The sequence below is a fragment of the Xenopus tropicalis genome, chromosome 2 (genome assembly GCF_000004195.4).
Source record: "Xenopus tropicalis strain Nigerian chromosome 2, UCB_Xtro_10.0, whole genome shotgun sequence".
NCBI classification, from domain to species: domain Eukaryota; kingdom Metazoa; phylum Chordata; class Amphibia; order Anura; family Pipidae; genus Xenopus; species Xenopus tropicalis.
The window spans coordinates 68,792,511-68,805,376 of record NC_030678.2 but is presented as its reverse complement, the minus strand read 5'-3'; the positions used below and the strand labels follow the sequence as shown (position 1 = coordinate 68,805,376).

The window sequence follows — 12,866 nt, the reverse complement described above, 5'->3', positions numbered from 1 at the left end:
TAAAGAACTGCAGGCCTCACTTGCCTCAATTAAGGTCAGTGTTCACGACTCCACCATAAGAAAGAGACTGGGCAAAAACGGCCTGCATGGCAGATTTCCAAGGCGCAAACCACTTTTAAGCAAAAAGAACATTATGGCTTGTCTCAATTTTGCTAAAAAACATCTCAATGATTGCCAAGACTTTTGAGAAAATACCTTGTGGACCGACGAGACAAAAGTTGAACTTTTTGGAAGGTGCGTGTCCCGTTACATCTGGCGTAAAAGTAACACAGCATTTCAGAAAAAGAACATCATACCAACAGTAAAATATGGTGGTGGTAGTGTGATGGTCTGGGGTTGTTTTGCTGCTTCAGGACCTGGAAGGCTTGCTGTGATAGATGGAACCATGAATTCTACCGTCTACCAAAAAATCCTGAAGGAGAATGTCCGGCCATCTGTTCGTCAACTCAAGCTGAAGCGATCTTGGGTGCTGCAGCAGGACAATGACCCAAAACACACCAGCAAATCCACCTCTGAATGGCTGAAGAAAAACAAAATGAAGACTTTGGAGTGGCCTAGTCAAAGTCCTGACCTGAATCCTATTGAGATGTTGTGGCATGACCTTAAAAAGGCGGTTCATGCTAGAAAACCCTCAAATAAAGCTGAATTACAACAATTCTGCAAAGATGAGTGGGCCAAAATTCCTCCAGAGCGCTGTAAAAAACTCGTTGCAAGTTATCGCAAACGCTTGATTGCAGTTATTGCTGCTAAGGGTGGCCCAACCAGTTATTAGGTTCAGGGGGCAATTACTTTTTCACACAGGGCCATGTAGGTTTGGATTTTTTTTCTCCCTAAATAATAAAAACCCTCATTTAAAAACTGCATTTTGTGTTTACTTGTGTTATCTTTGACTAATAGTTAAATGTGTTTGATGATCAGAAACATTTTGTGTGAAAAACATGCAAAAGAATAAGAAATCAGGAAGGGGGCAAATAGTTTTTCACACCACTGTACATCAGAAAGTCTATATATGCATATAATATTGAAGCTTTCCAGGGAGAATCAGTCCCCCACACAGTACACAGAGAGAGTATGAGGCCCCCCAACTGTGAAGTATGCAGCCCTGGCCTGATAGCCCAGTAAGGAAACAAACAGCCAAGTAACCGCCAAAAGTCCCAGCCCTGCCCGTTCATTCTATTCCCCTAATAGCGCCCCCTCCTGCATAGATACCATCCCTGTGTCTGTGTGGGGTCCAGAGGTGACCGCAGAGCTGGAGGAGTATCGCATCTCAGGAGGAGCTGTGGCAGAGACGCCCGAACAGGATGGAGAGCGGGAGCAGTGGCGTGAAGCAGAAGGCACGCGAAACAGGAGGCACTCGAGAAAATGACGGCGTGAGATGCCGTCATCGCGGCCCGCAGTGGAACGCATAGGCGAAGGCTGCAGGGCTGTGGGAAAGGCTGAACCAGGGCCGACAGAAGGGCTGACAGGGACTGACCTGGAGGATCCAGTACTGAGGGGAGAGACACCGGACAGCTTCTGCACTCGAGGTAGAGGCAGAGATTCCTGTATGGCCCGCTCCATAAGAGGCTTACTGACCCCGGTGCTGAGATCCCACGTAGGGGGAAGCCTGTTGCGGGAACTCTATTGAGGCCCTATAGGACAACCCTTGGTGCCAGATTAAATCTGGCCGCAGATAGTCAGAAAAGAGGTTAGATGATCCTGTCTCCTGAGGACACTAGACAAAACTGGCTCACTCAGAAAATGACAAGGGGTATAGTAGCAGGGAGGAGGGGCTTCTTCCTTTTCTAGTGTCCTGCCTCCTGCTGGTAGATACTATACCCACGGTCCCTGTGTCCCACAGACACCTGGAAGAGAAACTCTGTGCTCTAAAGCAAAATTGTTCAGTATAGCACATGCCTGAATTATCCACATCCATTAGATCTTGAAAGGCACCAAAATGTGGACTTTAAGACTCCAAAGGTGCGCTCAATAACTCCACGTGTCTTTCTATGTGCAATGTTGTGCCTCACTTCACCCGGTGACTGTGGATTAGCTACAGGAACCATAAACCAGGGATGATTCCCATATCCTGCATCTCCTAAAATTAAGATACATATAATTAATGATCTCTTGAATCAGTGCTGTCCAACTGTGTCAATGTATGTACTGTGTATGGCACACACAGACAGCATAGGGCAGGCAGCGTATGGCACACACAGGCAGTATAGGGCAGGCAGAGTATGGCACACACAGGCAGTACTCTGCCTGCCCTTTGTTGCCTGTGTGTGCATACTCTGCCTGCCCTATGTTGCCTGTGTGTGCCATACTCTGCCTGCCCTATGCTGCCTGTGGGAGGTGAATTTGACAGGGGTTTGAACTGGGAGTTCGTTAGCAGGGAAGAGAGGGCTGGTGGGGGCCATAGCTGGGGAGTGGGAGGAGAAGGCTGGGCCAGTGTGACCCCTGCTTAGATATTTAAGTGGTATATGTTGAGGTGATGCTAAAAGTTGTGTAAAGTTACGGTGAACTGGGATGTAGGACAACTGCAGCTCCTATGGTCCAACAAATAGTGTAGGTGCAACCCAGGCCCAAGACAACTAGGGACATTTTTAAAAAAGGGTTTTTTTTGGATGAGTTCATGGTCAGTTCAATGTGATTTATATATGGAGAGATAAATAGCTATATTAGTTCTGATTAGAGCGTGCAAATATAGCATTTTACTTACCAACCAACCAGCCCTCTGGCATTAGTCTGAGCTGAAAACGGTCAAAGAGAGATGACTGCCGCAGTATTTAAGAGTCATGACAACTCCCAGGGAAGCCAGAGTTCACACTCATTATGCGCTGGTGGGAGTCGCACACCACCTGCACATTCATAGAATAGAACTGCTCCTCCGTAGCACGCAGAGGTGTTCAGGTGTCCATGCGCTACATTGATAAAAGTTACTATGTGCAAACAAAACATTGTTACAATTAAAGCATGACATTTAAAGGACAAGGAAAGTCAAAATCTGTTAAGCACACTATTAAATAGTACTACTATTGCTGTGTAAAAACGCTATATTTATGGCTTGCCTAATGAAAGATTTACAGAGACACATACTAGAAACTACATACTTGTTTCAGTGAACGGTGCCGCCATCTTGTCCAGCATGTCTGTATGGGCTGAAAAGCAAAAGCCAGCAGACTCACAAACCGCCCCCCCCCCCCCCCCGCTCTGATCGCCTCAGCTGCCGGCTCACAAACTCCCCCACCCCCATCACCTCAGCTGCCGGGTCACGAACCCCCCCCCTGCTCTGATTCCTGCATCTGCCGCCTGCCGGCTCACACAATACCCCCCCCCCACCCATTCCTGCATCTGCTGCCTGCCATCTCACACAACCCACCCCCCCCCCGCTCTGATCCCCGCACCTGGCGTCTGCTGGTGTATATTGCAAGAGGTTCAGATTAAAATCTCCTACCAGAGGCGTGTCAAGTACTTAGCAAGTGGCAATACAAGTGGCACAGGAAGGGGTTAAAGCATCCAGTACATAGCAGGGATCCCAGCAGAATATCCCCCCCCCCCCCCCCCGCCGGCTGCGTCACCATGGCAACCAGGCACTCCTGCTGTGTGCACATGTGCAAGCTAAGGATCTGGTCGCAGGGTCTGTACAGGAGCGTTGCATTATGGGGATCTTCTCTACCCAGCTCAGTGTTTTTTTTTCCTGTTTGGCTTCTGGTGAAGAGGTGAAATATGTGGAGACTTAAGGGCACTATTGAGACAACAGAAGGTTTGCCTGCAGCTTGAGATTAACTCTTTACTAGCCTTTTCTTCTCCTTTAAAGGGGACCTGTCATCTTAAGAAATAATTCCAAATTGTTTTCTATTGTGTTTGTCAACAATATAAACTTTACATACACTACATACATTATTTTAATCTTTTTTTCTTCAGCCTTGGAATTCACAATTGCAGCAAGCAGGCAGGTGCCATTTTGTGGACACTTATCAAAGCAGGCATTGCATCCTGCCAAAATCTTGTTTCTGTGCCAGTATGGGGGGACCTAATGCCCATGTCCATGCACTGGTTACACAATTACATTCTGAGGAGGGAGGGGGAATGTGAGGAGTGCAGCAACATCTAAGAAGTTTTGAATTGAAAGTGAAAGTAACTTTCTGCCCCACCTCTATGCCTAAAGCTGGCCATACACGTGGCGATCTCACGATGTTTCGTACGACCGTCGGTCGCACGAAACATCGTCAGATCCGCCACACACCATTCAGGGCTGAATCGGCAGGTAAGGAGGTAGAAACAATAGGATTTCTACCTCCTTCTGCCGATTCAGCTCTGAAGGGAGAATTTTGGTCAGGCGCCTTCTATGGCGCCCGATCAAAATTTTCTAACTTGGCCGATCGGCGAGCCGACCGATTTCAGCAGCTTCCTGCGATATCGGTCGGCTCGCTGACATGCCATACACGCACCGATTATCGTACGAAACGAGGTTTCGTACGATAATATCGGTGCGTGTATGGCCACCTTAAGGCATAGAGGCAGGGCAGGCAATATATGACTGACAGCTGGGATTTTTAAATGCTTATATAATGGGTATGGATGTGTTAATAAAAAATTGAGTTTGGGTTTCATGTTTAATTTGAAAAGGGCTTTTATTATACAGCTTTTTATGTCTGGGTCACAGGTCCTCTTTAAGAAAATTGTAGCAACATTGTTAACAGCCAACCAGATATATAGTTAACAAATCTACTAGCAACCCCAGCAAATTTGGCACTGGGCCATTCCCTTGGTCACAATTCTCATACCACTGGTAACTGGTAACCCTTATATAATTTCTAAACACAAATAGTTATATGTCTAGTACCACATTCGCTCTTGGTATTTACCTCTGTGCACAGATGACAATGCGTTTTGCGTTAAAAAGCATGCGATAAAAACCCATTCATCAAAGTCATTTCGCATGCGTTAATCCACATATCACATGCACAAAGAAACGCATCATCGCAAAGCATTATTTCTAATGCATTGTGTTAATTAGGGAATAGAAATAATACTAATGCATGATCCACAAACACATGAGGGCTGATTCACTAAAGTGCATTAATTTTTATTGCACTTTTTTGCGTTAAAATTGAAGCAAAAAAATAACGCGCCATTCGCTACTGTATTACCGCGTGCGTTAAGTCGCACATCGCATGAGTTGATTTATGTGCAACCACGTGCGTTAGTTTTAACGTAATGCGGTAATTAGCGAATGAAAAGAATACGAACGCATGATTCACAAAAGCACCTAAAGCGTTAAATGCATTAATTAGCACGCGAATTTGTGCTTATTTTAGCGCCTAATTGGGGGAGGCGTTGGGCAGAGCACATTTTTCATTTTGGAGTGGAAAAACCTAAAATGTAGTATGCTATGGGGTTTATGCTTGACATGGAGGAGGAACAGCAAGACCCTCAGCCTTCCCCAGTCATGCGCCCTCGGATTTTCAGGGAAAGGGCCAATTTTGAGGGCTTAAGCGAGGATGAAGTGGTCAGGCGATACAGGCTCAATAGGGCAGTGAAATCCAGCCTGTTATGAGCTGCTTGAACCTTCCCTGCAACCACTGACTTGCATAAGCTGTACTGTCCCCGGGATGGTCAAACTGCTGTGCTCCCTGCACTTTTTGGCCACTGGCAGTTTCCAGAGGGTCGGGGGGGTTTATGGGGGGGGGGGGTCATACGCTCGGTGTCCGGGAATTTCATCTTGTTCCCCCAACATCAGAATGAGTGGAACGCCATGAAAAGGCATTTTTATGGGGAAAGTGGCATCCCCAATGTGTTGGGTGCAATTGATTGCACCCATGTGGCTTTAACACCCCCCCCCCCCAAGACAGGGAGCACATTTTCCGCAACAGAAAGGGTTACCACTCCCTTAACGTGCAAGGGGTGTGCGATGGCAATATGAACATCGTGAGCATCGTGTCTGGGTTCCCCGGCTCCTCTCACAATGCTTCTCTTACATCCTAAGGCAGGCCGCACTTTACCATTCTTTCGAGACAGGACAAATGCCTCACGGGTGGCTATTAGGTAAGTATTTATGTCACATCTAGCACAACTTGCCCACATTTGCGTTCTGTGTCCCACTGTATTTACAGTCCCTGCCTGCCATAAGCTTGTTTTGCAATTTGTAAAGTGCCCTCTTTTGCCACTGGGAGATTCAAAGCAGCTACTTGTAGTGTCACCTATCTAGCACAACTTGCCCACATTTGCTTTCTGTATCCCACTGTAAAACCAGGCCCTGCCTGCCATAAGCTTGATTTGCAATTTGTAAAGTGCCCTCTTTTGCCGCTGGGAGAGTCAAAGCAGCTACTTGTAATGTCACCTATCAGTCTCACACTGTCACATCTGTTGCAAAAGGGCCATGTTTTGACACAGGGAGACTGGAAGCAGCTTATTTGTTTGCAGCATCTTATTACATCTTATTTTATTTCAGGAGATGCTGGCTACCCGTGCTCTCGGTGGCTCATCACAGCAATTCACAGGCCGCGTTCACGGGCAGAGTGTGCACGTGAGAGCACGGTCTGTGATTGAGCGGACTTTTGGGGTCCTTAAAAACCAGTTCCGCTGCCTGGATAAATCAGGAGGCAGCCTCATGTACAGCCCCTCCAAAGTTTCCAACGTTGTGGCTGCGTGTGCTGTACTGCACAATCTGGCGAACCGGCACGGCTTACCAGGCGATGTGGCCGATGACCTGGAGAACCCCATCCATCCACAAGATCCTGTCCGAGGTGCGGATGCCAGAGGGAGTGAAGTCCGGGGACAAATCGTTACCAATTACTTTTCCTGTAAGTACCTACAATCTTTAATCCCATACACAAGAAATACCAAACAACTTCTCCAAAAAGAAAAAAAAAAAAAAAAAAGATTTATTCACAGGGAACCCACTTCCAAAATAAATGGTTTAAGCAGGTGATTCCCCCACCCGCAACACAAATAGAAAAAACACAAAGAAAGCTTTACAAGATATATATATTGCTACTCAATATATTAATTTTAATATACACTTATTGGTGTGGGTTATTTGTCTGCTTCTCAAAAGAACTGGAACCCTAGTAAGAGGGGTGATTATTAATATTATATTATTTATATAGTCAAAAATCTTACACATTAAGGTTCCTTAGTTCATCTGTAGATAATTTTTAGTTTTTTCCCCAATGAAGGGAGCTAAAACTTTATCTTTTCAATATCCATTTTTTATTGCCATACTCTGCCTGCCCTATGCTACCTGTGTGTGCCATACTCTGCCTGCCCTATGCTGCCCTGCCAGTGTGTCCCATACTCTGCCTGCCTTATGCTGCCTGTGGGAGGTGAATCTGGCAGGGGTTGGTTCTGGAAGTTTGTTAGCATCTGTAAAATAGTTATTATATGGTCCCTAAGGTGTGTAATTATTTGCTGGGGGTTGCTCTCCTATCCACAGGGGAGCAGCAGACATATGGATTTAAAGGAATGTCTTAATAAGACATATTATAATTCTTTCACATATGAATGAAGGGGGATATCCCTACAGAGAGCACCAACCATTTGAGATTTTGCTGCGCTACCACCATTAATGTGGGTATGGTCTTAAAAGCTCTTGTGATAACATGGGTGTGGTTTAAAAAGGGGGAGTGGTCAAATCCGGCTTCCATTAGCAGCTGGGCTAGAGGGATTCACCCTGCAGCCTATCCAATCTAAATTTATGTTCAGCTGTGCTAGGACTTAAAGTGGACCTGTTACCCACACATAAAAAGCTGTATAATAAAAGACCTTTGCAAATTAAACATAAAATCTTTGTTAATTAAATCACCAATCCTGTTATAAATGTATTTAAAAATGTTAGCTTTCAATCTTATTTTGCCTGCCCTGCCACTATTGCATTTAGCACTTCCTATCAATGGTCTCCTCACATTCCCCCTCCCTCCTCTACATGGTCTATCCACGCCTAGCCCATTCTGGCGGATACACAACATTTTGGGTTGATAAGACAATGTTATTGTCTTAACAGCGCCCACAAAATGGCACCTGTCTGCTTGCTGTAGTTGTGACTTCCAAGACTGAATAAAAAAAAAAAAAGTATATAATTTATATATTTTGAGTTTATTTTGCTCATCTAACATGATAGAAAAGTATTAGGAATTATATTATTTCTTAGGGTGACAGGAATGGCGCACCGTTAAGTTGCACATTTAAGTTAACTTTTAGTATATTATAGAATCTCCTATTGCTAGCAACCTTTATCTGCCTTTCTCTTCTGCCTCTTTCCAACTTTTAAATAGGGGTCACTGACCCCAGCATCCAAAACCTTTGCTCTGCGAGGCTAAAGTTTTATTGTTACTTTTAATTACTTATCTTTATATTCAGTACCGTTTATACTAGAGTATAAGCCGATGTACCTAATTTTACCTAAGAAAACTGGAAAAATGCATTGACTCAAGTATAAGCCTATAAGCTCCCAGCACATGAATCTAGCCGTCCCTGAATGAAGCCAATTGCAGTTACAGTGCCATGTAGTTTCTAAATACGCAAATCTCACCCAATGTAGTCTTCTGGTTTTGCCTTAAAATTTGGGAATCTAGTTGCGATAAGTCTAAAGCAAACGGGTTCAGTTGCTTTTGACTAATTTCCACTACATACTGTATATATTTGTTCCCTTTAGCAGGCATCTTTAAACCACATGCTGTGAATTCATTAAGAAACCTTAGAGTTGCCTATATTAGCTGTGGTGAAGAACATACTACTGTTCTGAGTAAGGTGAGACCTTTTTTACATAGCAGAATGTTCATGAATTGCCACTTATGCAATAGGCTTTAGTATGTTGTTATTTTAGCTACCACTCTACCACACTGCTGGGTGTATTTTAAATTGAATGTCACTTAGTTTACTGCTGTGCAGTTAAGTAAAGCAAATCCACATGACCAGCAAGTTGGCTGTATCATGTTTGCCATTTTGTTAGTAATAGATAATGTTAGAAACTTATGCCATGTTATACAGTCCAACCACTCTGAGAAATGCTCTGATATACTCCATATATCCATATACTCGAGCATAAGCCGAGGCCGACTTTTTCAGCACATTTTTGGTGCTGAAAAACTCTGCTTATACTCGAGTATATACGGTAATTCTACTAATCATCTCTCTCTCATTTAAGCAAATGTCTGGTTGCTACGGTAAACGAAACAGTAACAAACCACATAGCTGCTGAATTACCCAACTCGAGAGCTGCTGAACAAAAAGCTAAATGATACCTGAAAAAACACAATAAAAAAAAAAATTGATGATGAAATTGAAGATTATATGCAAAAATGTCTCAGAATTTAAATGTCTACATCATGCTAAAAGTTAATTTAAAAGGGGAACTAAACTTTTAAGCTGCAGTGCGGCATGTGAATACTCCTATTAATGTAGTTGCTAGATTAAAAAAAACGCATAAGATTACTCCAAAAAGTTTTTCCTCAATCCATTATTGCAGATAATTTTAAGGCCTGGATGCTTTTATAGCTAAAGATTCATATATTGAATATGACACAACAACCTCCCCTGCAAATTTAACAAATAAATTATATGCGACAGGTCCAATTTAATGACTATTTCACTCAAAACTCTTTCAGCACTCACTGCATTTTCTGGATCTCATCCTCGTCAACTTTTTGCTTCTTCTCTCTTCTCTCCTTGGCTTCCAACTTCACTTTTCTGCTAGCTGAAGCAAGATCAGAGGTTTCTATGGGCTCTGTAACACCAGAATGCTCTGGGCTTTCTGCAACTTTCACCTAAAATCCAATACACATAAACAAGGTAGACAGCTGTGTTAATATTGCGCAAATCCTGAAGTAAAAAAACAGGCACATATCACTGCATAATAATCATGTATTTGTAAAAAATGTATTTTCCAGTTTTGTATAGGTGTTGGACCAGTCCCTGGATCAACTTGTACTAAGAGCTATCTCCTATAACCCTGTATTCCCTCCCTTGCTAAGAAGCCATCCAACCCCTTCTTAAAGCTATATAATGTATCAGCCAGCACGACTATTTCGGGGAGGGGATTCCACAACTTTACAGCTCGCACAGTAAAAAAAATCTACTCCGAATATTTAAACAGAACCTCCCTTCTTCTAAACTGAGTGGGTGCCCTTGTGTCCGTTGGAAAGACCTACTGGTAAATAAAGCATTAGAGAGGTTATCATATGATCCCCTTATATATTTATACATAGTTATCATGTCACCTCTTAAGCGCCTCTTCTCCAGTGTAAACAGACCCAACTTGGCCAGTCTTTCTTCATAACCGAGACTTTCCATACCCTTTACCAGCTTAGTTGCACTTCTCAGAACCCTCTCTAATTCAATGATGTCCCGTTTAAGCACTGGAGACCACAACTGAACAGCATATTCTAGATGGGGCCTTACCTGCGCTCTGTAAAGGAGAAGAATAACACCCGCCTCCCGTGAATCTATACCCCTTTTAATACAGCTCAAAACCTTGTTTGCCCTTGCAGCTGCTGCATTACTTGCTACAGCCAAGTTTATTATCTACAAGGACTCCAAGGTCCTTCTCCATTATGGATTTGCCTAGTGCAGTCCCATTAAGGGTATAAGTGGCTTGCATGACCTTACATATATCCACATTAAATCTCATCTGCCATTTAGCAGCCCAGATTGCCAGTTGGTAAAGATCCTGCTGCAAGGATGCCACATTCTGGATAGAATTGACTGGGCTGCAGAGTTTTGTGTCATCTGCAAACACTGATACATTACTCATAATACCCTCCCCAAAGTCATTTATGGACAAATTAAACAAAATTGGACCCAGTACAGAACCCTGAGGGACCCCACTGAGAACCTTTCTCCAAGTAGAGAATGAACCATTAACAACCACCCTCTGTACCCGATCCTGTAGCCAGTATTCTATCCATGTGCAAACGACTATGTTACTATGTAACCATTCAGTGTCTTTGTTAATCAAGTGTAAATTGGTTTCCTGCACCAAACATCAAATGAAATAACTTTATGGTCACTGTTGTCAACCACTTAGCCACATATAGCACATTTGCTATACGTTCTGGGCCATTAGAGAACACTAGATCCAATATAGCATGGTTCCTGGTTGGCTCCTCAACCACCTGTAACAAAATTGTTATGCAGCAAGTTTATAAACTTGTTCCCATTTACTGTCCTTGGCAGTACGCTCCAGTCAATATCAGGATAATTAAAATCCCCCATTATTATTACTTGCCCCAAACTAGCAGCCTTTTCTATTTGCAACAGGAGCTGAGCCTCCTCCTCTAAGGGGGTCTATAGCATACCCCTACAATTAATTTGGTAGATTCCTTACCATCTGTAAGAAGCTCTACCCATAAGGATTCAGCTTCCTCTGTTACCCCCATCACGCCCTTTTAAATATTTGCATTTAATTCCTGCTTAACGAACAGACACACTCCTCTTCCTTTTCTATTGCCCCTGTCCCTCCGAAACAATGTGTAACCATTCAACCAGGGCTGTGGAGTCGGAGGCAATTTTGGGTACCTGGAGTCGGCAAAAAATGAACCGACTCCGACAAAATTAAAATGGGAATAAAAAAAAAAAAAATAAAGCAAGTTTAAATGTCCCAATTCACAAACAGTCATAATTAATTACTTCTCTGCTATAAGAATAAAGCCCAATGCACGCAGTGCATAAACGAACACGTTGAGTGACCATGAAGCTTTTCATTGACTGTATGCTTCACTAAATGGGACGTAACGCAGTTACGGTGCGGCAGCTCCACTGCGTCGTGTTCCTCTGTTACTGGGAACCCAATGCCCACTGGGAACCTAGCCTAACTCTCAGTGATAACTAATTAAGTAAAAAAAAATTGCAGGACTAGAAATACTTGTATACGTGAAGGGAATGGATAGTCAATAGTTTAAAGGAACAGTAAAACCAAAAAATTAAAGTGTATAAAAGTAACTAAAATATAATGTGCTGCTGCCCTGCACTGTGTGTTTACTTCAGAAAATCTACTATAATTTATATAAATAAGCTGCTGTGTAGTATGGGGGCAGCCATTCCTGCACTGGTACAGCTGGGGTGTTTGCTACAGAAATCCTACTATAGTTTATATAAATACCCCGCTGTGTAGCCCCGTGGGCAGCCGTTCCTGCACTGGTACAGCTGGGGTGTTTGCTACAGAAACCCTACTATAGTTTATATAAATACCCCGCTGTGTAGCCCCGGGGGCAGCAATTCCTGCACTGTTACAGCTGGGGCGCTACAGAAACCCTACTATAGTTTATATAAATACCCCGCTGTGTAGCCCCAGGGGCAGCCATTCCTGCACTGGTACAGCTGGGGTGTTTGCTACAGAAACCCTACTATAGTTTATATAAATACCCCGCTGTGTAGCCCCAGGGGCAGCCATTCCTGCACTGGTACAGCTGGGGTGTTTGCTACAGAAACCCTACTATAAATTTATATAAATAAGCTGCTGTGTAGCCATGGGGGCAGCCATTCAAAGGAGAAAAGGCACAGGCACATAGCAGATAACAGATAAAACACTATTGTATTCTACAGAACTTGTCTGTTATCTGCTATGTAACCTGTGCCTTTTCTCCTTTTTTCCAGCTTGAATGGCTGCCCCCGTGGCTACACAGCAGCTTATTATATAAATTATAGTAGTTTTACAGTAGCAAACACACCAGTTTTACCAGTGCATTATATTATTACTTTAAAGCTTTTATTTTTTGGTGTTACTGTTCCTTTAAGACTGAAGCTTTAAAACATTTGAAAAACTGCTGTAATTCAGCTGTAATGTTAGCTTAAACTTTAAACATGACTATGGGATTCTAGGGAAATCATTAGGAGTAGGAGTATAGATAAAATTGTCTATCAGTTTATTATCAGTTCAGTTGTGT

At 43.3% G+C, this 12,866-nt stretch overlaps 1 protein-coding gene across 2 annotated transcripts in view; it reads right to left on the bottom strand.

Moving 5' to 3' along the window:
• The window catches only part of taf11 (TATA-box binding protein associated factor 11), a 103,292-nt gene that overhangs the window by 32,703 nt on the left and 57,723 nt on the right, over positions 1–12,866 (bottom strand). For both annotated transcript variants that reach the window (XM_012956662.3, NM_001127413.2), the window contains exon 3: positions 9,598–9,749. In XM_012956662.3, coding sequence (XP_012812116.1) covers positions 9,598–9,749 — 152 coding nt within the window. The remainder of the gene's footprint in view (positions 1–9,597; positions 9,750–12,866) is intronic.